Genomic DNA, 24,384 nt, shown 5'->3' with positions numbered 1-24,384 from the left:
TCATGATTATTATTTGTTGGGTAATAACAGCCCCAGGCTGGGGGCCCCTAGGCTCAGGTGCCTCAGTTTACCCATCTGTGGCTGGCCCAGTGCCTGAGAAGTCCCAGGGGTGCGGGCCTGGTGGGGGAGGTGAGGTGGCGGTTGGGCGGTAGGCGGGGCAGGGTGAGCTTCCTGTCCCCCCCACGCACACAGGCCTCCGCTTGGTGCTGACGGAAGTGGCAGGGGCCGCGTGGCCATCTCCTGGTGCCCACCCTGTCTGTCAGGGGCCCCAGCCCTGCTCGCTGCCCTGTCCGGTGAGTTTGAGCCCTGTCAGGAGGAGCCCCCCCCCCCCCGCCCCGTTGCCTTCCCTCGCCCCCCTCAGGAATAGAAGGAGGGGCCCCTCTGCCTGGCCTGGGGTTTCCGAGAGACACAGCAGGTGTCACTTCCTGGGCCGGGCAGGAGCCTGCGGGAGGGCCACCCTTCGCTCTGCCCCCCTGCCCCCCATTCGGGTTCTGAGCCGTGGGACTGGTTGTGGGGGAGCAGAGGGGACACAGAGACCCAGAGCCACACTAGGTGGTTCCAAACAGGCGTTCTTTTGGCAGACAGGCCAGGGACAAAATCACAGCACCCCCCGGGACTTGAGTTACTATTCTGTGCCTCAGTTTCTCTATCTGTAAAGGTGCGATTGGGTCCCACGGTGTGGCTGTGAAGGTTGAGGGAGCCGTACCTGTTGGGGGAGTTGGGTACGGACTGGCCCTCGGTGCATTGTGGGGGGAGGGGCCATCTAACGGGAGTTGCGAAAACAGTAGTGAGATCCTCGGTTCCTGGCGAACTTGGGCCCGGTGGCTCCTTGGATCCTCTAAGAAGCATCTTCTAGCACAACTTTCTCTACCTGTGCTGTCCGATACGGCGGCCACCAGGCCCGTGTGGCTGCTGAGCCCTGAAAGCAAGGCTGGCCCAACTGAGGAGCTGGGGGAGGTTAATGGTATTTAATTTTACATACATTCTAATGAAGTCACCACACCAGGTTAGTGGTTCCCGTATCAGTCAGCGAAGCTCTGAGGGATTTGGAGATGCTCGAGGCCTAAATCCTGGACAGAAATGAAGACAGGAGATGGGAATTTTAGAGCTTTAATCCTTTTCGGATGTCAGCCCAGCATGCCCCCCTACCAAACTGGGTTTCCTCAGGGACAGTGCCAGTGACGGTTTTCTCAGGGGCCCCTGCATCACCCAGCACAGGGGGGGTCATTGGGAATATTTGTGAAATTGAATAATTTTTTGTCTGGTGAACTCTTATTCATGCTTCAGCACCCCAACTCCCATGGCCCCCTCCTTCGGTCCAGGTTCCCACAGCCCCTTCTTCCATTTGGCCCAGCCCTGAGCCTGCAGGACCGGTGTGTCTGCGCCCAGCTCTCTACCCCTCAGCTGGGGACTTCTCAGGGACCAGTCTCAGGACTGGATTATCTCATGGACCCTGGCATTGTCTTTGCCATGTGGGCACATGGTGGCTGCTGGGTAACTCATAGAAGTCAAGGAACCTGGGTAATGGTTCCAGTTAAACTCACTTTCAAGATTAGATAAACTGAGTCTCGGTGAAGGCAGCCTCCTCTGAGGTCCTTGCTTGGTCCTTTCCTTGTGAAGCCCGAGGAGCTTGCCCATTTGTGGTCACCAGCCCTGTCCCTGCTGCCACTGTGCCTCCTGGGCTCCCAGCTGCTGCCGAGCTCCCCGAGGGGTCATGAATTATGGATGAGGCCTGCGGGCTCCTGTGACAAGCCCAAAGTCCAGAACGTGCCAAGGACACCAAGTGTCCCTCCCTCGCCAGGCGGCTTGGCCCAGCCCCCTCTTCAGGGAGGCCTGGATTTCCCCAGCAAGACCCCTTCGAGGCATCCCCTCTTGTTTTGCAGATGGGAAAACTGAGGCACAGAGCTGCATAGTGACTCAGACACTGGCTTCTGGGAGTCAGGGTTAGGACCCATAGGGGCTCCACTATCAGCTGGGTCATCATGGTGAGGGGTGCATTGTCTAGCCCAGGAGTGTGCATAAGATGGGGACCATTGTAGAGGGATTTAGGAGACCCCAAGGGATCCTTGGGGACACTGGAGGGACCCCGACCCCCTTGTGGCTGATCATAGTCCCAGTGTCCATTTCTCAGCAGACTCTTTCCCATAGGAGCTGCCCAGCGTGGTGCTGAGTGCTCAGGTCTTGATCAGTTGGCCCAGGGTGTGAACCTACTGTCATTTCCTGGCTCTGTGACCTTGGCAAGTGGCTTCTCTTCTATAGGGAGGCCTCAGTTTTCCCATCTGTGAAATGGCCCTGAGATTTTCTGCTTAGGCTGGGGCTCATCCAGTACTCTGCTGCCCCCCTCCCAGTGAACTCCTATTTGTATTAAAAAACCCCAACTCCCATGCCCCTTCCTCTAGAGTAGGCTCCCTCTAGACTGGGCCCCTATCCCTCTATCCAGCCCAGCTCTGATCCCACAGGACCTGGGGCATCTAGATCCATATCTGTCCCCCTAGAATGGAGGTTGCTTAGGGGCCAGGCCTAAGGATGAATCATCTCAGGGGCCCCCGGCATGCTCCCAGCCTGGGGCTTTTGGTTCCTCCTCTATCATCTCTCTTCCTCCTCCACGGGGAGGACAATTGGAATTTCCCCTCTTCAGGTCCAAGCTGGCCATGGCTTTGCAGCTCAAATTTGCTTTTCTCTTTGGACAGGCACTAAACAGGAGCCTGCAGGGGTCTCCACAGAGGGCATCAGGATGTCGTATTTTGGAGAGCATTTTTGGGTAAGACCCACTTTTATTTTGATGGGGGCCCCTGGAAGGGCTTTTATGGAGATGGGGGGACTTGACAGCTTATAGGCAGAGCCTTGGACAAGTGGAGGGTCAGCAAGGTATAGAAGGTAAAGTGGAAGGAGTCAGGCTGGGTTTGTGTCTATATCCTCTGACCTCACGGGCCTTGTGACCCTGGAGCTATGACTTGGGCAAGTCATAGCTTGAACAATGGAGAAACTGAGGCCCAGAGTAGGATTCTCTTTTCAAGCTGCCTGGTGAGCAAATGTAGCATCAGGGCTCGAACCCAGGGCCAGGCCAAAATTCCAGGATCCAGGGTCATTTCAGCCAGGGAATTTCCACGTCTTTCCCATTCTGGAGATTTGGGGGGTTTCTTGACTTGGGCCACTAGGGAGTGGCCCCCTCACTCTTCTGCCTTCTGGGCTGGGGACCTCATACTATGACTCCAGGGAGCTGAGCGAGACACACTTGTTTTCATTCCTCCCTTCATTCCCTCCCTCCCTCCCCACCACCACCACTCCACACCCAACCGACTGTGGAAGGTGCTAAGGCTCCTCTGAAGGCTTCGTCCTGGCTCTGACCCCGAGGAGCTTGCACTCTGGGAGACAGAGAGCCAGCCAGAAACCTTCAGCCCCGCAGGGTCAGGGCTGGGCCCAGCCTGGGGGGCAACCAGAGGAGGGGCCAGGACACTGAGCCATGTTTGCTGTGGGCTTTGAGGGGTGAGATTTTCCAAGAGGTCAGAAAGATGTTCCAGGCAGGGGGAACAGCCTGAGCAGAAGCCCAGAAGTGGGACACAGGTGACTAGTTGAGGGCACAGGGACACATTTACAGGGCCGGCCTAATGAGGAGCCACAGAGGATGTGTGAACAGAAGAGTCTAGGGAGGACCAGGGCTGAAAGCCCCTTCCCCAGTAGGGCCCTGAGCTCCTGGAAAGGAAGCTTGTTGCTAGGCAACTGGTTGCCCCTGGCAACAGGCCTGCTCCCTCCCCAGCTGGGGCTCCTCTTACTGCCACTTGCTTTCTTAAAGGGGCCTCACCCCCCTTGCCACCTGCGGAGAGGGGTGGGGGGAGAGAGCAGAAGGGAGATGGGACCTGACCTCCACTTTCTCACCCGCGTGTGACCCCAGCAAGGGGCCCACTCCTCTCCGAGCCCCCTTTGGGGCCTCTTTGTAAGGGGATTGCCTGTTTGATGATCAATTGTTGCCCACATTTTGGAACCCTGACAGCGGCACCTACATTTATTTTAAATTCTGTTTAATGGTATGAGGCACCTACATTTATTTCAAATGCTTTTTAATTGCAGGAGGCATGCAAGCTTACTGCAGAAAATTCAGATCAGCAGAGGGAAAATAGAAGCCACCCCCAATGCACTCCCCACCCAAGATAGCCTGGTAGAGACTGGATGAGGATTTGATTTGGGCTCTGCTAGGAGCCCTTGGGCAAGTGACTTTCTGTCACTTGGCCTCAGTTTTCCCATCCCATCTGGGAAAGGGGATGAAACTCCTGCCTCCTCAGGTCTCAGGGATGTCTATCACTGTTTCTTCTAATCAATTGCTTGTATTGGTGGCTTTTTGCTGGGTGGCGCTGGTGCCCTGGCTGGCCTGAAGGAGGCTCCAGTTAGGGGAGATCAAGCCAGATACGGATGCCTCAGTCCCACTGGGCCAAGGCAGCCTGGATGCATAGAGGGCACTGGGGAGTCATGGGGGAAGCGTGAGCAGGGGAGAGATATGATCAAGCTGTGTTAGAAAGATCCCTCTGAGGTTGACATAGGGACGAGACTGGAGTCCAGAGGTTCTGATAAGAGATACAGGCCCAAGACAGCCCTCCGGGGACCCTCGCTGCCAGCACAGCCTGAGAGAGGCAGATACCACTGGGGGCCTTGCCAGGTCTGGGAAACAGGCCAGGGGTTGGCTCCAAGTCAGCCCCAGATGCTGGCCTGGGCGGCAGTGCCTGGTGCAGCCTTACCCGAGGATCCCCTGGGTGGGGCAGGCGGGGGCCACTGGGCCTGTTTGCTGAGCCCTCACCACGGTGCAGGAAGCCCTGTGTTCAGCACTGTCCCAGCCTCATCTCACCAAGACCCTGGGAGGTGGCTGCTGTCATTGTCCCCATTTGTCAGATGAGGAGACTGAGGCCGAGAGGTAAAGTCACCAGCTCAGAGTGACCCAGTGCATAAAAGGAGGCCCTGAGACATATTCCTGGGAAGTAGGAGGGAGCAATATTGAACATTCTGGGAAGTGAGGGTTTGAGAAAATTCCTGAGGGAGGTGGGCCTGCAAATGATCCTTGAGATGTGGAAGGATTTGGATGGGTGGAAAGAGATGCAGCCCGATGAGCTGGGTTGCAGAACAGCCCAGGCAAAGGTGCAGTGGTAGGAAGGCACAGCATGTCTTTGCACTGCTTGCCATTTTGCCGGTGAGGCCAAGAGGATGCTGGGAGATGAGATTGGAAAGACAATTCCGAGCTAAGGGCTTTGTACCTTAGCCGCTGGTAGGAAATAGGGAGCTGTCAATGATGCTAGAATGAGGAGTGCCTGTTGGGGAGATTTGAGCTTGAGGCTGTGCTGTGTCTGCCCCAGGTTTGGCCTCAGTTTCTCCATTTATGCAGCAAGAGGGATTATCAGGTTGTGACTTCTGGCTTCAGCCTTCTGGTTTCAGGTAAGCGGGAAGGTAAACTCCGCAGGTTGGAAGAAGGTAGAGGAAACCACTGTTAACGGAGGACCTGCTGCCAAAGGGATCACTCCAGGGATGTGTGTTGGGAGTTAAATATCACCGGATTTCTCCACAGGCTTCTTCTTTTGGTCTCGCTTACAAGGGCCTGTTCGGCACTAAATTGTCTCCAGGTCCTCAGACCCCAGCTCATCTCCCTTTTTTGATGAACAACTCACTGTTCAGACATGATGCCCTTCACATGTCACAGGATCTGGCTGGCAGAAAAACAGTTGCTGCCTTATTTTTTCCTATTCCTTTCATTATGGTCTGGGGGCCAGGGCTTCTAACTGGAATAATGGTAAAAGTTCCCTCTTTAAGTCAATGTATTTGGAGAAGAAATGAGCAAACTTAGCACAAAATGTTAACTAATGCCATGAATTCACAAAAACTGGGGTTGCCTTTGGGGATTTGGGGGACCCTGGTGTGGATCACCTTGGCATTTGCTTCGCCCTCATAGGAGAGGTGGATGACTCCCCTGTCCCATCTTAACAAGGAGCCACTAAAAGTTCAGAGAGGGACAGTGACTTGCCCAGATCACACAGCACAGCACTTGCGTCCCCCACCATGGTGACCCCAGAACTGGGAGGAAAGAGGTGCTGTGCAAGGCACCCAGGTAGAGGCACTGTTCCCACCAGCCCCAGATGACAGCAGAATAACTCATCTGTTCATTTATTCAACAAAGGCAAATGCCCTTTTTTTGCTCCACCCTGTACTGGACATTGCTGGGTCCTGAGAGAAGCGTCAGACCCAGACTATGCTCTGGGCATCTCAGAAAGGGAGTCTTGGTGTGGAAGGGAAACAGAAAACAGTGACTTAACCAACAGGGGTTATATTGGCTCACAAAAGTGAAACGCTGTGAGGAAATATGGCTTTCAAGCTTGGCTTGATCCAGTAACTCGACTCAACATAGTTTTTACTCAGACTTCTTTACAAATTTCATGGTTTCCACCTGGATCCCAGTATCTCCTAGGCCCACATAACTCCACATTTAAAGAGAGGCACAGGGATCCCTGGGTGGCGCAGCGGTTTAGCGCCTGCCTTTGGCCCAGGGCGTGATCCTGGAGACCCGGGATCGAATCCCACGTCAGGCTCCCGGTGCATGGAGCCTGCTTCTCCCTCTGCCTGTGTCTCTGCCTCTCTCTCTCTCACTGTGTGCCTATCATAAATAAATAAAATTAAAAAAAAAAAAAAGAGAGAGGCACAGACAGAAAAACAGGGGAAGATTGACTGAGACAGAAACAGAGGCAGAGAGACACCTAAAAAGATGGAGACACAAAGAGACAGAGGCAACCCGCTTAAGAGAGCATCTCTCCGTCAGCCATGGGACAAAACCTCCAGCTTCTCTCTGGTTGGGCCAACTTAAGGCCCATGAGCCAATCCTTGTGACCAAGGGGTCATTAGGCAACAGGCTCAGGCCGGAAGCAATCCCTGCCACCAAGGGGTTGGCTTCTGTGGTTGGCTGCTCTGGCCACGCCCCCGTTGCTAGGCGACCATGACGTCTCCTCCACCCCTTTACTCAGTCTCCACCCCCGTCCGTCCCCTGCAGGGTGAGAAGAACCATGGCTTCGAGGTCCTGTACCACAGCGTGAAGCAGGGGCCCATCTCCACCAAGGAGCTGGCAGACTTCATCCGGGAGAGGTGAGGTCCCCACGCCCCGCCCACCCCGGGCCACGCCCCACAGCCCCTCCCCCCGCCGCCTCCGCTACTCGTGGCCCCGCCCTGGCCCCGCCCATCCCGCCTCGGCCACGCCTCACCTGCCCCACCTGGGGGACCCTCCTAACCAGCGGTTCTCCGCTCCGCAGCCCCACGTCCGCCCGTCAACCATTCCAAGGCTTCTGACGCCTCCTCCCAAAGAGACGATGATATGACCTACTTACAGGGGGAATTTTGAAAACTCAACCTCATGCCCTGAGTATGATAAAACACATGTATGATGGAGTAAATCTACATTTCGGCGTGTAAATGCTCCGACGTCCGTATCCCAGAAAACAGAATAAATTCAAATTGCAAGGCAGCCTTCTGCTCCCCGGCCGCTCACTAGGTGGACGCCCGTTAAATCCGAGCAGAGGGGGGATCCCTGGGTGGCGCAGCGGTTTGGCGCCTGCCTTTGGCCCAGGGCGTGATCCTGGACACCCGGGATTAAGTCCCACGTCGGGCTCCCGGTGCATGGAGCCTGCTTCTCCCTCTGCCTGTGTCTCTGCCTCTCTCTCTCTCTCTCTGTGACTATCATAAATTAAAAAAAAAAAAAAAAAATCCGAGCAGAGTTCAAAAGGTGATAACCAGGTTTTTCTCTCTGTGGCTGGATAGCCAGACCCGTCCAAACTGTACAGGACGGGGGCCACGCTTTACTTTGAGGGCCTTCAGTTCCTGGATCCATCCACGATTGTCTGCGGCGCCCTGTGGGTGCTGCTATTACAAAATGCCTCCATGGGTAGCTGGCTTTAACTGGGCACATTGCTGCCCCGAACAAAATCAAAGTTCTGTTAATCTGGACGAAAATATGAGTGGATATTAGGTAGACATTTAGCAGTGTCTGTCTGGAGAGAAAAGGGAAATATGAGCTTGTCTCCTGCAATGAAAGGAGACAAAGCATAAAGGGGCGCCTGGGTGGCTCAGCTGGTTGAGCATCTGCCTTGGGCTCAGGTGGTGGTCCTGGGGTCAAGCCCCACATGGGGCTCCCTGCTCAGTGGGGAGTCTGCTTCTCCCTCTCCTGCCCCTCCCCCCTGCTTGTGCATGTGCTCTCTCAAATAAATAAATACAATCTTTTTAAAATAATAAAAAAATAAAGAAGACACATTTTTTTGACCCGGTGCTGCTACTGCTGTCCCTACCACTTTTGTTAGTAAAACATATTACTTAACCTCACCTGTGAATTTCCAAAATGCCTCTCCCCGGCTGGAGACCATAAAATCCTCCTAGAGAGCTAGTGCTCAGACGTTTGAGATGGGGAAACAGAGGCCCAGGGGAATGGAGCGTCTCCCAAGGGTGCCCAGAACCTTTCACATCTTTTCTCTGTTCCACTCAGGGCCACCATCGAGGAGACCTACTCAAAGGCTATGGCGAAACTTTCCAAGCTGGCCAGCAATGGGACCCCCGTGGGGTGAGTGGGCTGGGGCTGGTGCTGGGGCAGGGGTCACCGAGGCTGCGGGGTTCTGGGGTATCCAGAGCCTACTCTTGGGTGGACGTCTCTTCACACAAATGATATGTAGACTAGGGAGTCAACCCTCCCCCACTTAAGGGGCTAATTGGACAAAGGAATGTAATTCACTCATTCACATACTACCTCATTCATTTATCGAACACATGTTTACCAAGTACCTGCTGTGTGCGGGCACCACTCTAGGTACTAGACACCCGGCAGCGATAAGTCCTCAGTCACCTTCATGCCATGTTCGTGCCACATACCTGTGGGGTGTGGGGCAGGACAGATGTTAACTGCAAACATGAACAAAAGTCCTTTCCTGGGGTGAAAAGCTCGAGAAAAGTCAGGTGCTTCCTCTGGCGTGGGCAATGATGAGACAGAGCCAACTACAGGGGTATCTGGGTCAGAGACCCCGGCAGGCAGCTCAGCCAGTGCAAAGGCCCTGAGGCAACAATGGATTCTGAATGTTCAAGGTGCAAAGAAGCTGGCATGGCTGCAGGGCCGAGTGAGGAGGAGATGAGACTGGAGGTGGGATGGGGGGAGGGGTGGGGCCACAGGTGATGTGGTCCCCAGTGGCACTAGTAAAATTTCCTGGAGATGCCCTGGGGCAAAAATTTTCAGGGGGAGGGTATGGATGGGAGGCAGCAGGGAGAAGAGATATGAGGGGAGCCAAAGAGGGCTTCTGCTGATGTGGGAAAGCCCTGTGAACTTGGTTTTGAGCAAATTGAGTTGTGGCTGCCCTTGTGTTTTAGCTAGGGCCTGGAGTCCGGAGTGAGGCCCTGGGGGGCCTCAAGGCCTGGATTTAAATAACAGCTCTGATGCTCATTTCCTGAGGGGCCTGGGGTGAGCTGTGGAGCCTCCTATGCCTCAGTTCCCCATCTGTCACAGGCCTGTCTTGTAGTTGTGGTGCAGTTGCCTCACAGGGCCTGGAGCACAGTAGGCACCTGCTGTGCTGTCTGAGGAGCCCCCAGGGGGGTTGGGCCTGCTGGACCCTGGGTGTGACCTGTTTCCAGGACCTTCGCCCCACTCTGGGAGGTCTTCCGCGTCTCCTCAGACAAGCTGGCGCTCTGCCACCTGGAGCTGACGCGGAAGCTGCAGGACCTCATCAAGGACGTGCTCCGCTATGGCGAGGAGCAGCTCAAGATACAGAAGAAGGTGCGTGCTGGTGGGCACTGCCCAGCTGGGGGAGGGGGGCGGCGGGGGGCTGCAAAGATCCCAGAACTACTGGGGCCTTTGAACCGCCAGCCCCCTGTGCGCACCTCTGAGAATTCTGTTAATTCCACGGCATCAAACCCAGAATCCCACAAAACCTGAGCATTGTCAAATTTCAGGCTCAGAATTCTGGACCAGAGGTCTGCAGACCATGGGCCACAGAGCAAACCTAGCCTGACCCTGGATAACCTGAGAGCCAAGAATGGTTTTTACATTTCTAAATGGTGGGGCGGAAACAAAAGAATATTTCACAACAGGTGAAAATTATATGACTCTTGGATTTCAGTGCCAGTAAATAAAGTTTAGGGCAGCTCGGTGGCTCAGGGGTTTAATACCACCTTCAGTCCAGGACGTGATCCTGGAGTCCCGGGATCGAGTCCCATATTGGGCTCCCTGCATGGAGCCTGCTTCTCCCTCTGCCTGTGTCTCTGCCTCTCTCTCTCTCTCTCTCTCTGTGTGTGTCTCTCATGGATAAATAAATAAAATCTTTAAAAAAATAAAAATAAAAAATAAAGTTTAATTGGCTCCAAGCCACTATTCCTTTAGGTATAAAGATATATATGTTCCTTTAGGTATAAAAAGGGAATGAGTAGTAGTTACTACTGTACACTTAAAGATGCTGGGCATGGAGCCTACTTAAAAAAAAAGGCTGAGATGGTAGATTTTCTGTTTTATCATGTTTTTTAAACTGGGGGACAGATCAGGTGCCTTCGTGGCTCAGTTAGTTGAACATCTGACTCTTGATCTCAGCTCTGGTCTTGATCTCAGGGTGGTGACTTTGAGCCCTGCGTTAGGCTCCATGCTAGGCATGGAGCCTTTTTTTTTTTTTTTTTTTTTTGAATGTCTAAGATTTTGGATATTAATAGAATACTCATACAAGGTACTCTGTGGGACCAGGAACCCCACAGAATGTTTGGGAAGCTGGGAATTTCACTTCCCAAACATACCTGCAGTCTGCTCAGGTCCTGCACCCCAGTGGGGGCTTCAGGTGCTACCCACACTCCCCTTCTCCATCCCCACAGTGCAAAGAGGAAGCAGTGGGCACCCTGGACGCTGTGCAGGTCCTCGCAGGTGTCAGCCAGCTCCTGCCCAAGTCCCGAGAGAACTACCTGAACCGTTGCATGGACCAGGAGCGGCTGCGGAGGGAGAGCACCAGCCAGAAGGAGATGGACAAGGTGGGTCCCCAGGCACAGGTCCCCAGCCACCGTGGGCCCTCGCAGGTCCGAGGAATGTGCCAAGGGGCCCCAGGGCTGCCTGATGGGAGCATGAAGACATATCACAGAGCGTTGGTCATTGAACCTTCTGTGATCATCACACCCTGGGTGCCCCAAGGAGTCTACCTGCTGGGTGGTGGGCCCCTGGGGGAAGAAATGGCCTGCGTGTCCCCTCCCATCCCCATCCCTTCCCTATGTCTTGCAGGCAGAGACGAAAACAAAGAAGGCGGCAGAGAGCCTGAGGCGCTCGGTGGAGAAGTACAACTCAGCCCGCACTGACTTTGAGCAGAAGATGCTGGACTCAGCTCTGGTAAGAACCTGGCATCGGGACCTTGGAGACCCACACAGCCCCCGGCCCGGCATCTACGGGCGTTGGAAATCCAGAACCTCTGAAACCGTCGACTACCAGGAGGCTTAGAATCACAGGTTTCAAACCATAGAAGTCTAGAGCCACTTAGCTATTGTGATTGTGGTTGCCATTATCATTTCAAAAGCCAAAGCCTTTTTGTGCCTCAGTTTCCCCACCTGTAAAATAGGAACCGTGATTGTACTTGCCTCAGAGAGTTTTTGTGGAGATTAAATGAGTCCCTACATGTGAAGTTTTCAGACTAGTACGAGGTGCATAGAAACCACTCTAGAAGGTATTACTGTTGTTGTTTCTATTATTATTTAAAGACTTATTTATTTGCTTGAGAGGGAGAGAATCTCATGCTCAGTGAGGAGCCCGATGCAAGGCTAGATCTCATGACTGAGATTATGAGCTGAGCCAAAATCAAGAGTCGGATGCTGAACCGACTGAGCCACCCAGGCTCCCCTATTTCTATCATTACTAATAAGGTTTTGAACAGGATAGACAGGGTTAGAAGCCAAGAGCCTACTGACAGTTCATGGTGGCGAAAGAGCTGGGTTCTGCTCCAGTCTCTATTCTTTACCAGCTATGTAATGTTTTTATGAGACACTGTTCCTCTCTGGGACTCTGTCTACCCAAAATGTATAAAAAAGCAGATTGGAATCCCAGGATTAGGAATCAGATTTTTTTTCCTGACTTTGGTAGTTGTAAATGATAGAAACCTTCATTCAAACTGACAAGGAAGATTTATAGACCCAGGGGACTAAAAGTTTGTGATTGTGAGGAGAGCTTCAGGCATGGCTGGATCCAGGAACTCAAATGGTGTTGGCAGAAAGTTCTGCCTTTCTGCTTTTCGAGACTGTTTTCCTCCCCGGGGGCTTCCCTCCCATGTAGAGATGCCCTCCTAGGCGTATATAGAGGGGTGTGTGTGTGTGTGTGTGTGTGCACACGTGCACAGCAAAGTGGCTGCCAGCAGTACCCATATGTTTACCATTGTCTTGACGTGTAAAAGTGTCTCCTTTCCCATAGTTTTAGCAAAAGTCCCAGGGAAGACATTTGGGTCTTCCCCAAACCAGTCACTGAGGCCAGGGGGTTGGAACGTTCTGATCAGTCAGGCTGGGTCACCTGGCCACTCCCTGTGGCCTCCACCTCCCCATTTTCTGCTCCCTTCCTGGCTCAGCGCTTCCAAGCCATGGAGGAGACCCACCTGCGGCACATGAAGGCACTGCTCGGCTCCTATGCCCACTCGGTGGAGGACACCCACGTGCAGATTGGGCAGGTGAGTGGAGCCAGCGGTAGGAAGCAAAGTCAAGGGTGCCAGGCAAGGGGCCCTGGCCGCACCCAGTCACACACTTCATTCACCCGGCCCAGGTGCATGAGGAGTTTAAGCAGAACATAGAGAATGTCAGTGTGGAGATGCTCCTGAGGAAGTTTGCAGAGAGCAAGGGCACGGGCCGGGAGAAGCCTGGTGAGTTGGGACATCCCTGGGGGTCGGGCTCTGGGGCCACCTCTGCAGGGAAGGAACAGGGGACTGATCCTCCGTGCACCCTGGTGTCCTCATCAGATAAATGGGCTGATGACAAATCTATCTCTGCAGCCCACACAGGAAAAGGATTTGATGTCCATCTTTTTTTCTATAAGTATATTTAAGTCATCTCTACACCCACTGTGGGGCTTGGACTCATGATCCCGAGATCAAGAGTCACATGCTTGTCCAACTGAGCCAGTCAGGCCCCCTTTGATGCTTCATCTTACGGATAAATCTTACAACCAGATACCAGGCCTTGAATGCCAGGCCCAGCTGTTCATACTTTACCCTGAGGGCCCAGGGGAGCCATTGGAGATTGGTGAGCAAAGGACCAGTTTGAAAAAAATGTCCAGATAAGGGATCTAGGAAGAGTTGAGAGCGAAAGTTTTGGGGTCAGATCTGGGTCTGGTCTTTTCTTCATTGCTTGCTGTATGACCTTGGATGTCTGTGTTGACATCCCTGAGCCTCAGCTTCTTCATCAGTAAAGTGGGGTTGATAATCACTCCCACCTAATGAAGTTATGAATATTCAGTAATTTGATGCCAATAAAGGGCAAAGTGTGTGCTGAGCATACAATAGGCATTCAATGAATGCTGGTATACAGTTTACGTCCTCAAGTCAGTCACTAACAACTGTCCTTAATCCCTCCTGTCTCTATAATGCAGCCCTGGCTCAGGCTGTATCTCCTGGTGTGGGACCCCACTCTTGCTCTTCACTGGCTGCAGATCTGTTATGCTCCTGCTCATGTACCCTCCATGGCTCCCATCACCTTTGGGAGAGAGTCCCAGCTCCTCATATTGGCACTTGAGGTTCGGTCCACTGCACAGACTCGTAGTCCATCCCTTGACCCACTCAAGTGCCTGTGAGAAATGCTGGAAGTAGGAAAAGGAACTCAGGCATCACCCTCTCCGGTCCATCCCAAGGCAGGACAGAACCCAGGGCGCATCCCACTCACAAGCATCTCTGGGGCTCTTCCAGCATCTCGGCTTGTGCGCTGGACCCTGAGTAGCCTTGAGCTCAGATCCAGGGGCCATTGCGAGTCCGAGGATGTACTGCTCCCCTTCCCAGGCCCGGTCTCCCAGCCAGGCTGAGTTTCTCACTCTCTCCTATCTCAGGGCCTTTGGATTTTGAGACATACAGTGCGGCTGCCCTGCAGGAAGGCAAGTACGTCTGGGCCTGGATGCCCAGGCTGGACGGTGGGGATGAGCAAGGCGGGTCTGAATGAAAGGGGGCACCTCCAGGGCTCAGCTGCATCCCCCTCATCTGTTCTCAGCAATGAAACGTTTGCGGGGAGCCAAGGCCTTTCGCCTCCCAGGATTGAGCCGGCGGGAGCGGGAGCCACCTGCAGCTGTGTGAGGAAGCACCCCCTGCCCCGCCCGGGCCCAGACTAGACCGGGTTCTCTTCCCTCTTCCCAAGCTATCCTCTCCCAGAAGTTCCCTGCTGAGGGTAGCCCCGGAGAATTCCTGTTCCAGGCTGGCCCAGGAGAACCTCCATCCCGGGCCACTATTGCCACTGTCCAACCTAGTCCAAAATTCTTCCTTTGCCAAGGCTAGCCCTAGTATTTCCCTGCTGAGGCTAGCTCCTACCTTCCCTGCCTTCTCAAGCCAGCCCTTCAAATGAGCTCTAGGGTCCCTCCCCTGCCAAGCTGTTTGAAAACACCCTGTGCTCAGCTAACTCCAGACTCACTACCCCCAGCTCCAAGCAAACCTCTCAGCCCCATCACCTGGAGGACTAGCTCAAGACAATATCACAGCCCAGGGGCTGCCCCCCGGGTGCCATGTCCAGTGTTGGGTGTTGGGGGCATGCAGATGAAGTGGGAGGGCTGACATGAGCATCTCTTTCTCCATCCCCAGAGATTCCCTGGAGCCCAATTCAGGGGTGAGTACTATGGGAGGGACCAGGGGTGTGTGTGGGGGGGCGCAAGTGGGAGGGGTTCAATCCCACCTTGACCCCAAGCCTGGAAGCCAGGCATGGAGCTGGTGGGGCTCAATCTCATCTCAGTTGCAGACTCCTGTGGGCCACATGGGAGGGACCGATGTCCTCACTTAGCTTCAATTTGCCAGTCTCACCACCTTAGCACAGGCATGCTCTGTTCACTCAAGAATCTGCTTGCGCCAGGGAATACTCTTACTGCCGTTGGGGCTGTTTTTAGGTCTGAGTCAGGGCCCAGAGGTGGGAGGGGGTGTGGCAGGGCGAGTGGGGAGGTGCGGTAGCGGGGAGTCTGACTCACTGCTTGTCCTCCTAGACATGTCCAGAGGTGGATGAAGAAGGTTTCACTGTCCGGCCTGATGTGACTCAGAATAATATCCTCCTTGCGCCCCCTGGGGGCAACTATTGGCACAGCAAGGACAAAGCTCTGCCCCCAGTGATTCCCTCCACTAATAGCAACCCTCTCTGTGTTCCAACTGCCCAGAACCTGTGGTGTGGACAAAGCAGAATAAAGACACCTGCCCCATGGGGTCAGGGCTGAGCAAGAGGGAGAGAGGGAGAGCCCAGAGGGCTTCCTGGAGGAGGGGGCACCGGTGTTGGGGTTTAGCGTCTGAATGAGTTTGCGAGTTAGGGCTGGGCACCGTGGTGCAAAGGCTTGGAGCAAAAACACGGTGGCCAGGCCAGGCACCAGGTGGTGAGAGATGGGATCGTGTAGGGCATTGAAAGATCTGAGCAGGAAGGGGCGGTTTTGAGGGCTGTTTTGAGGGCGGTTTTGAGACCCCCACCCTGGGATCTGCTTGGCCCCTTGACTGTGGCGCATGCGCGGCGGAGCCCTCCCGCTTTTCCTCCAGTGACTCCGACTTCGATGATGAGGAGCCTCGAAAGTTCTATGTGCACATCAAGCCTGCCCCTGCCGGGGCACCGGCCTGCAGCCCTGAGGCAGCTGCTGCCCAACTCAGGGCCACAGCCGGCAGCCTCATCCTTCCTCCTGGCCCAGGGGTGAGGCATAGGAGGGGTGTTCTGGGTGGGGCTGGTGGCGCTGGCGGGATGCACCTGACCTGATGCCACCCACTTTGTCCACAGGGCACCATAAAACGCCATTCTTCACGTGAGCAGCCTGTTAAAGGGTCTTCGGTTTGGGGAGGAGCACGTGGCGGGGAGGCTGGGTGTGGCGTGTGAGTGTGGTTTGAATCCCAGCTCTGCTGTGTGACTTGGGGCAGGCTGCTTACCCACTCTGACCCTCAGTCTCTTCTATAAAATGGGGTCATTACGAGAATGAAATGAGAGCTGAAGGAAGGAGCAGGGCTGGGAAAGAAGCCAAAACCTGGAGGCGGGTTGGCTCAGGCTCAAATCCCTGTTTGCCTGACTTGCTAGTCACCTTGGGCAGCTGGCTGGACAGCCCCACGCCTTAGTCTCTTGTTCTGTGGCGGGGGGTAGGGGTGGGGGCACAGCAGGCAGGGCGAGAGGAAGGCTCAGGGAGGTGCATCTCTCACAGGGGACGCCACTGGGAAACCACAGAGGCCTCGATCTGCCCCGAGAACCAGCAGGTGGGTCCTACAGGGGTGGGACAGATGGCCCACATGAGTGGGGAGGTGGGGGCCACCCCCAATTCCTCTCCTCCTCCCCTTCTCTCAGCCTGGCAGGGAGTTGAGGGCATGCTGTTTTTGAGGAACTCCTTATTCATTTGATGAACATTTACTGAGCACCTCTTGTGTACTCGTGCTATTCCGGGTTCAGAGACGTAGGACCAAGACAGGTCTTCCTTCTCAGATTCACATTCTAGTGGCACGGATTTTAAGAACAGCAAATAAGTTAGAGAATGTTCAGTACTTCCAAGTGCTATAAAGAAACTCAAGCAGGCAATGTGGTGGGTGGAAGATACCAGGGGGCAGCTTCAGTTGAGGAGGCGGAGGGTCCTCTGGAGTGGGGGTGGGGAAGGGGGACTTGGAGCTGAGCCTTGAAGAGAGCAGGATGTGGCCTCAGGAAAAGTGGGGGGTCGGAGGTCAGGACCAAGAGCAGCCTGTGCAAAGGCCCTGGGGGTGGGGGGGAAGCATAGAAGCGATAGAAACTATCCTTCCTGTCCACTTCGTCCACAGCTGTGCAGAGAAGCTGCAGTCAGATGAGCAGTTTTCCAAGAACCTCTTTGGGCCGCCCCTGGAGTCGGCCTTTGACCACGAAGACTTTACAGGTGATGGGGGTAGGGGCTTCTGGGGCACAGCCTCGGTTGGCAGGCGGCTGGGCGGGGCTGTTGCAAGGGTAGGTGGGAGGGTGGGCCAGGCTGGAGGGAGCCCGAGAGGGTCCTGTGTGGGTCACTGAGAAGGTAGGCCGGCCCATGGGCTGGTAGGCGGGGCCACAGCCTGAGTGGGCGGGGCCGGCGAGAGGCTGAGGCCTCGGTGGTGTCGGGACTGCGGCTGGGTGGGCGGAGCAGCAGCGAGAGGGGCGTGGCCGGGGTGGCCGGGGTGGGCGCGGCTTCGAGTGGGCGTGGCCCGCAGGCGGAAGGCCGGGCCTCCGTGTGGGCGGGGTCTGGAGCTGGCACCCCCGCCCCCCCTCCAGGCTCCAGCAGCCTCGGCTTCACCTCCAGCCCCTCACCTTTCTCCTCCTCGTCGCCCGAGAATGTGGAGGACTCCGGCCTGGACTCGCCATCCCACGTGGCGCCCGGCCCCTCCCCGGATTCCTGGGTCCCCCGCCCGGGCACCCCGCAGAGCCCACCTAGCTATAGGGCACCGGCCTCCGAGTCGAGGGGGACACGGCCCCTGCCAGCGTCGGACTCGCCACAGCCCCTCGCCCCATCCCCGGGTCCCTGGGGGCTGGAGGCTGTGGCTGGAGGAGGTGAGTCCAGGAGTCAGAGTTATCAGAGCCCTGGGTGGGGAAGACCGAGCGCCTGCTGTGGCCAGGGCCTGGATGGGGTGCTGGGGACACAGCCCAGAACCCTCCCCCTTGCAGAGACAACAGTGAGCTGGATATTTAATGAGGTGGAAGTGGCAGGTGCCTGATGAGGGCCCAGAAGGTTGCAACCTCCCTGAGGAGGTGACCTCTGAGCTAAAACATGATAGAGGTGAAGAAAGAGCCATTTGGACATGGGAGGAATGGCCTTCCCAGTAGAGGGCACATCCTGTGCAAAGGCCCTGGGGTCGTAGCCTACTAGGCCCTCTGAGGAACAGCTGGGGGGTGAGGCTGGTGAGGCTGGAACAGAGTGATGACAGCGAAAAGGGGAGAGAGAAGGGAGATGGGTCCAAGCAGCACCTGGTGGTCTCTGGGAGTGATGTGAGTTTTACACCTAGTGAGGCCTGCACCACAGAGGGGAGGGCTGTGAGCTGAACAAGGATGACACCTGACTCAGACTGGGGTCCCTCTGTCCACCTGGGGGTGATGATGGGGACTGGAGACGAGGGAGGTGAGTGAGTCCAGGGAAGTGGTGATGGGGTAACAGTGAGGAGAAGCAGGCACGCAGGTACAGGGAGGGGTGAGAGAGCACAGGAGTCAGGGTGGAGGGCTTGGAGGCAGCTGGCCACTCTTCCAAGCAGGGGCAGAAGGGCCAGGAAACGTGGGGCAGAAGTGGCTGGAAGGGGGCATGTTGAGACTGGGCCTTTAGACGTCAGGTGCATAGTGGACCCTGAGTTCAGGGGAGGCCAGACTGGAGCAACCCGCAGGCAGCTGTGTGAAGCAGGAGGGGAGGCCACCCAGAAGGGCCCAGGGTGAGCTGGGGCAGGGCTGCAGGTTGGGAGGAAGAGGTGGGGGGGGCTGGGTCAGAGAGGGCTGTGGGCTGGGACCACATGAGGTCCCCAGCAGTGGCGACAGGGGTGTTTGGCACCATCCTTGATTAGAGAAAGAGCCGGTTTGGAGCTGGTTCAAGGGAGGCCCCAGGGGAGTGAGTGTAGACCACCCTTGGAGACTAGTCAAGTGGAGTTGTCTGAGCTTCACTCTAGAACTGGGGTTCTCAACCAGGCCAGTTCTGCCCCCACGGGACACTTGGCAGTGTCACCACTGATAGTAGATTGTCACCGCTAGGGAGATGGATACTGGGGACATCTAGCAGGTGTCACAGCAGTGCCATTGAGGAGCCCTGGGGTAGAGAGGAGCACACCTGGGGTGTAGGTGGAGGGGAGGGGGTGGCGAGTAAGCGTCCGTAGATGGAATAGAGCAGGGCCCTGAGTGTTAGGCAGTGATTAGTGACCTTAGTGGGCCAGACCCAGGTCAGATATGGAGACTCCTGCACACTCGCAGAGAGGATGATGGTCACAGAATCACTGATGGTGGATAAAAACCCTCTGCTGATCCCCCCACCCCGTGTTGTCCTGGCCTCCCAGCCCTCACTCAGTTATTGGGCCATCAGACCGGTGTCTGGGAGGCTCAGGGTTGCAGATGGCCTCTGCCGTCCTGTCTGGCACTTTGTCGGCAGACCCAGGAGGTCTCCCCAAAATAAGCCCGACTCCCAGTGTTGGCCCGAGTGCCTTTTCTGGGGAGGCCTGAGGCCTGGAGCATCTCAGCTGTAGAGCTGTATCACACTCACTCCCCAGACCTGATGCCTGTACCTGCTGACCTTGCAGCCAGAGAAGGCCTGGCGGCCCCACCCCGGAGAGCCCGCACCAGGAAGGTGTCCTGCCCCCTCACACGCAGCAACGGGGACCTGGTAGGGTGAGGGAGCTCGGCAGGAGTGGGGTGGGGGGCGCCTTTGGTAGGGGGTGGGCAGCATCGGGGTGCTGCTCCTGGGCAGTCACAGCCTGGCCTGTCTCCTTCCCCAGTCCCGGTCTCTGAGCCCCTCCCCACTGGGCTCCTCCACCACCAGCACCCTCTCGGACCGGCCCAGCTTCTCATCACAGACGGGACACGGTACGGTGGGCCCCTCTCTGGGCCTCACTCCCACCCTCTCTGGCCCTGGGTGGGTGGCTAAGTGATGCCTTGGAGGCCCTGCTGGCAGAAGGTGGGTTCTGGAGCCTGGGACCTGGGCCCACTCTGTCTGTCCCCATTCCCACCAGGAGTCTCCCGGGGACCCAGCCCCGTGGTCCTGGGCTCCCAGGATGCCTTGCCTGTAGCCACTGCCTTCACAGAATATGTCCATGCCTACTTTCGAGGTCACAGCCCCAGGTACGCAGTGAAGAGGGGACAGTGCAAATGATGACGGGATAAACAGGACTCTCTGGGGCCTGTGGGTCTGGGTTCCAGGAGAGGCAGCCCTCAGGTGTATTTCGTGACCTGATTTACCATGGAAGGGCCTCAAACTCTGAGCCAAGCAACCAGGCCCCTGTCCTGGGGGCAGTGGGAGCCATGGAGGGTGTCTGACGAGCGCTAGACCTCGTAACCATAGTTCAGAGCACCTCCTCTGAGGCTGCTCTGGGCATCACACTGAATGAAGACCATGAGGCCAGAGGCCATGTCCTTGGAGGGCTGGGTTAAGGGTGAGTTGAGGGGCCAGGAATAATCTGGGGGGCAGTGCCAGAGGAAAAACCTTAAGATCAAATCACAAAGGGGAAGGTATTAGACCTGAAACCCAAGGTGGGGACAGTTATATGGCTGAATGTTTTGCTTCAAGCTTCCTGGTGGCCTAGGGGAAAAGAGAGCTAGGGAAGGGGATGCCCCTGCCTCCTTCAGCCTAGTGTGGTTTCTTCCTGCTGCCTGGATCGCTGTCCAGGCAAGGACACGAGGAGGGAATGGTGGGAGTAAGGATGCTGGGCATGGTTGGGGCCTGGCATCTTCTGAGGGGCTCCAGTGGAGCCGGGAGAGAGGGGAGGATGAAGTGCCAGTGGAGCCCTGAGCCCTGAGCCGACACCCAGTCTCCTCACCGCCCCCCGGCCACCCCCCAGCTGCCTGGCTCGAGTATCTGGGGAACTGACCATGACCTTCCCGGCTGGCATCGTGCGTGTGTTCAGCGCGACCCCACCCCCACCTGTCCTCAGCTTCCGCCTCGTGCACACGTCCGCCATCGAGCACTACCAGCCCAACGCTGACCTGCTCTTCAGGTACTCCAGGAGGAGCGGGGGTCAGAGGCAGGGGGGCCCAGAGGCTGGTGGGGGCCAGGAGCTCCCTGCCTGGGACGCCCGGCCCTGCCTCCTGGGATCTGCCGCATGGCCCTGGGCCGATCAGTCTCCTTCCCGGACCTCACTCTTCTTTCCTTCTTCGCTTCCCACCCACCCACCCACCTACCCCCCCCACCTACCCCCCCCCCTCCGCCCCGGGGGACATGCTTGACTGGGCCCAAGGTGGACCTGGGAATGTGCACCTGCAGGAAGCCCTAGGGGTAGGTCAGCTGCTGAGGGCCTGGGGAAGGTGTCCCCCGGAGGTTGGGGTCATGGTTCCTGGTCTCTGTAGCGACCCCTCCCAGAGCGACCCTGAGACCAAAGACTTCTGGCTCAACATGGGGGCTCTGACGGAGGCCCTGCAGCGCCAGGCAGAGCAGAACCCCGCTGCCTCCTACTACAACGTCGTGCTGCTGCGGTACCAGGTGGGCCGCGTGGATGGGACGGGGCGGGGAGCCGGGTGGGCTGGGAGGGAGCCCGTGGCTGGTGCTGGGGAGGGCCTGGGGGGAGGCCCGGGCCCCATTCGTGCAGGGGGGTGGTGGTGGGGGCGCCAGAGTGTAAATCAGAAGAGGCCCCATCCCTGGACCCCCTGCCCAGGCGCCCACTGGGCCACAAGTCTCAGAACGAGGCATTCTCCTGCCCTCTGCTGGAAACATGGTATCAGACAGACTGGGCTCTAAAATCTGCCTGAGGAGAAAGGAAGAGGTCCGTGGGGTGGTATATGCCGCCCCGAGTCAGCTCTGACACGCTGCGTGCCAGGCAGGGTCAGGGTGGTTGCGTCGCGCACCGCGTGGCAGGACAGGACGGCCTAAGCTGTGTCCTCTCTCCTGTCCTCGCTCCTCCTAGTTCTCTCGCCCGGGTCCCCAGTCCGTGCCTCTACAGCTGAGCGCCCACTGGCAGTGCGGGGCGACCCTCACTCAGGTCTCAGTGGAGTACAGCTACCGGCCCGGTGCCACAGCCGTGCCCACACCACTCACCAATGTCCAGATCCTGCTGCCTGTCGGCGAGCCTGTGACCAACATCCGCCTACAGCCGGCCGCCACTTGGTGAGGGCGTGGGGGAGGCCAAAGGAGGCCCAGCAGTGACCCTAGAAGCCTCCCAGACCTCTCCATGATGCTAGGAGAGCATCTAAAGGACCTATAGGGTCCACCGTAGGTCCGACCATGCAGTGTGAGCTCACCTTGCTTAGAGCTAGGGGTGACATTATTAAAAATAATAATATTGGACACCGGCAGCTTCCTGCGTGTCGGGCATGTTCTATGTGCTCTACATACAAGGACTGGCTCAGGGTTTCTGGGTGTGGACCACCTTGAGGTGTGGACTGCCATCATCCCCCTTTATGGAGGGGAACTGAGGCAGAGGGAGGCTAGTCACTTAATCTGGGGTCACACCAGGATTTGAACTCAGCTGCCCACTCTCTGCCCTAAGGAAGCCTGACTTTTTTTTTTTTTTAAGACTTTACCTATTCATTTGAAAGAGAGAGAGAATGGGGGTGGGGGGGAGGCAGAGGGAGGAGCAGACTCCCTGCTGAGCTCACAGGGCTTAATCCCAGGACCCAGAGATCATGACCCAAACCAAAGGCAGATGCTTAATCAACTGAGCCACCCAGGCGCCCTGAAGAAGCCAGATTTTTTTTTTAAGATTTTACTTATCTTTCATGAGAGACACACAGAGAGAGAGAGGCAGAGACACAGGCAGAGGGAGAAGCAGGCTCCCCATAGGGAGCCCGATGTGGGACTCGATCCCAGACCCCAGGATCATACCCTGAGCCAAAGGCAGGCGCTCAATGGCTGAGTCACACAGGCGTCCCTTTTCTTTCTTTCTTTTTTTTTTAATTTTATTTGTTTATCTGACAGAAAGAGAGAGCTGGAGCAGGGGGAGCAAGAGGGAGAGGGAGAGGGAGAGGGAGAAGCCAGCCCCCTGCTGAGCAGAGCTTCATGCAGGGCTTGATCCCAGGACCTCAGGACCCTAACCTGAGCCAAAGGCAGCCGCTCAACCAAATGAGCCACCCAGGTGTCCCGAGAAGCCAGACTTAAAGGACTAAGTGCATTATCTAAAAAAAAGCTGTAAGGCCATGGGGTCCTGGGGGGCCAGACTCTATATCCCACACCCATCTTACAGATGGGGAAACTGAGGTGAGGGAGAAGACCTGCCTGGCTGGGTTAATGTAGCTGAGAGATGACTGAGCTGGGACCCTTGACTCCCAAGGTCCTCTCTAGGAGAGACGTGACTAAGCTTTTCTTGATGCCAGGAATCTGGAGGAGAAGCGGCTCCTTTGGAAGCTGCCAGATGTGTCTGAAGCAGGGGGTGAGTTATGATTGTGCATGAGATCATGGGGTCGGGGAGGGGAGGGGTGGGTTCAGGTTGAGGGTATGCTGGCTGAGAAAGTAGACATGGAGAAGAGCTTAAAAGGGCTTTGACAAAGCTGTGGGAAAAGAAGTGGGGCAGACCCAGCAGGTACAAAGGCCCTGAGGCAGGACTCCTTTGCAATTTACACATAGCCCTGAGGGGGCCAAAGGAGAAGGGTGCAGGGGCACACGAGGAGGTCAGAAGAGGCAGATAGAGGCAACAGACACAGAGCAAAGGGCTTGGGAGAGCCCAGGTCACTGCAGGACTGGGGCTGAGGCTGGGGCACGGCTGACCTCAGGCCTCCCCAGGCTCTGGCCACCTATCTGCCAGCTGGGAGCCGTGCTCGGGGCCCAGCACACCCAGCCCTGTGGCCGCCCAGTTCACCAGCGAGGGGACCACTCTGTCCGGCGTGGACCTGGAGTTGGTGGGCAGTGGCTACCGCATGTCACTTGTAAAGAGGAGGTTTGCTACAGGTACTCCCGCCCCTGCTGCTGCTTACCCTGGAGTCCGGACCCTTCCGGGCCCTGAGCCCCAGCCCCTACTTCTGCCAGGGTGTGGGGATGTGGGGAGGCATCTGGGGTGTTTGGGAAGGTTGGTGGGGGCTGGGCTCTGGAGACCCAGGATGGTAGGTGCTGGAGGGGAGGGCTAGTCAGGGCCTCAGTGGGAGGGATCGAAGGGCCCTTGTGGGGCATCCTGGCAAGGACCCAAGGCAGGCAGCCAGAAGCCACACTGCCCCCCCCATCCTCCGGCCACCACTAGGGGTTGCTGGGGCCCATGGGGCAGTGGGGATAGTGAGCACAGGGGTGTTTCGAAGAGGATTGGGAGATCCCAGGGTAGGGGCAAGGGACGCCCCCCCCTTCCTTCCGCTCATGGCACCCTGCCCACAGGGATGTACCTGGTAAGCTGCTGAGCCTGCAGAGGCCGACCAGCACGGCTGGCCCCAGCTCTGCACTGCGTCCTGGTGCTCGCTGACTCATCCCTGCCTTCCTGCCGGATCCTGGGATCCCACCCCGGCCTCCCTGGGTGGGGGGGCCCTGACTCCGTGCAGAGGAGCCCCACACCCAGCCTGGCTGAGCCGGAGACCCACTCCTGTGCAAGCCAATTCCCATGCAGGTCCTTGGACTTTTAATGTTCTTTGAATAAACTTTATTTTCTAATAAAATAAATAAGCCTT

At 56.6% G+C, this 24,384-nt stretch overlaps 1 protein-coding gene and 1 long non-coding RNA gene across 8 annotated transcripts in view; one reads left to right on the top strand and one right to left on the bottom strand.

Moving 5' to 3' along the window:
• Positions 1 to 3,712, bottom strand: part of LOC144290323 (uncharacterized) — a 9,497-nt gene extending 5,785 nt beyond the window's left edge. The window contains exons 1-2 of the long non-coding RNA XR_013358047.1: positions 3,597 to 3,712; positions 983 to 1,070 (exon numbers count right to left, since the gene is read on the bottom strand). This is a non-coding gene — a long non-coding RNA (uncharacterized LOC144290323). The remainder of the gene's footprint in view (positions 1 to 982; positions 1,071 to 3,596) is intronic.
• FCHO1 (FCH and mu domain containing endocytic adaptor 1) overlaps positions 1 to 24,384 on the top strand; it is a 27,431-nt gene extending 3,047 nt beyond the window's left edge. The window contains exons 2-28 of one of the 7 annotated variants that reach the window (XM_077859446.1): positions 2,691 to 2,761; positions 5,340 to 5,418; positions 7,019 to 7,110; positions 8,498 to 8,572; positions 9,628 to 9,769; positions 10,849 to 11,001; positions 11,246 to 11,350; positions 12,570 to 12,668; positions 12,761 to 12,857; positions 14,033 to 14,077; positions 14,191 to 14,269; positions 14,772 to 14,796; positions 15,164 to 15,221; positions 15,668 to 15,846; positions 15,931 to 15,955; positions 16,343 to 16,394; positions 16,944 to 17,035; positions 17,401 to 17,676; positions 19,365 to 19,477; positions 19,590 to 19,677; positions 19,824 to 19,932; positions 20,649 to 20,804; positions 21,154 to 21,286; positions 21,708 to 21,907; positions 23,113 to 23,168; positions 23,519 to 23,683; positions 24,098 to 24,384. In XM_077859446.1, coding sequence (XP_077715572.1) covers positions 8,529 to 8,572; positions 9,628 to 9,769; positions 10,849 to 11,001; positions 11,246 to 11,350; positions 12,570 to 12,668; positions 12,761 to 12,857; positions 14,033 to 14,077; positions 14,191 to 14,269; positions 14,772 to 14,796; positions 15,164 to 15,221; positions 15,668 to 15,846; positions 15,931 to 15,955; positions 16,343 to 16,394; positions 16,944 to 17,035; positions 17,401 to 17,676; positions 19,365 to 19,477; positions 19,590 to 19,677; positions 19,824 to 19,932; positions 20,649 to 20,804; positions 21,154 to 21,286; positions 21,708 to 21,907; positions 23,113 to 23,168; positions 23,519 to 23,683; positions 24,098 to 24,120 — 2,514 coding nt within the window. In that variant the 5' untranslated portion in view covers positions 2,691 to 2,761; positions 5,340 to 5,418; positions 7,019 to 7,110; positions 8,498 to 8,528 and the 3' untranslated portion in view covers positions 24,121 to 24,384. Of the gene's footprint in view, positions 1 to 185; positions 294 to 2,690; positions 2,762 to 5,339; positions 5,419 to 7,018; positions 7,111 to 8,497; positions 8,573 to 9,627; positions 9,770 to 10,848; positions 11,002 to 11,245; positions 11,351 to 12,569; positions 12,669 to 12,760; positions 12,858 to 14,032; positions 14,078 to 14,190; positions 14,270 to 14,771; positions 14,797 to 15,163; positions 15,222 to 15,667; positions 15,872 to 15,930; positions 15,956 to 16,342; positions 16,395 to 16,943; positions 17,036 to 17,400; positions 17,677 to 19,364; positions 19,478 to 19,589; positions 19,678 to 19,823; positions 19,933 to 20,648; positions 20,805 to 21,153; positions 21,287 to 21,707; positions 21,908 to 23,112; positions 23,169 to 23,518; positions 23,684 to 24,097 lie in introns of those variants that run through there. The other 6 variants (XM_077859444.1, XM_077859445.1, XM_077859442.1 and 3 more) reach the window with 6 other exon arrangements.

This window comes from Canis aureus, chromosome 19 (assembly GCF_053574225.1).
Source record: "Canis aureus isolate CA01 chromosome 19, VMU_Caureus_v.1.0, whole genome shotgun sequence".
NCBI classification, from domain to species: Eukaryota; Metazoa; Chordata; class Mammalia; order Carnivora; family Canidae; genus Canis; species Canis aureus.
The sequence above is the reverse complement of the archived record's forward strand: the minus strand, read 5'-3'. Positions and strand labels throughout refer to the sequence as shown.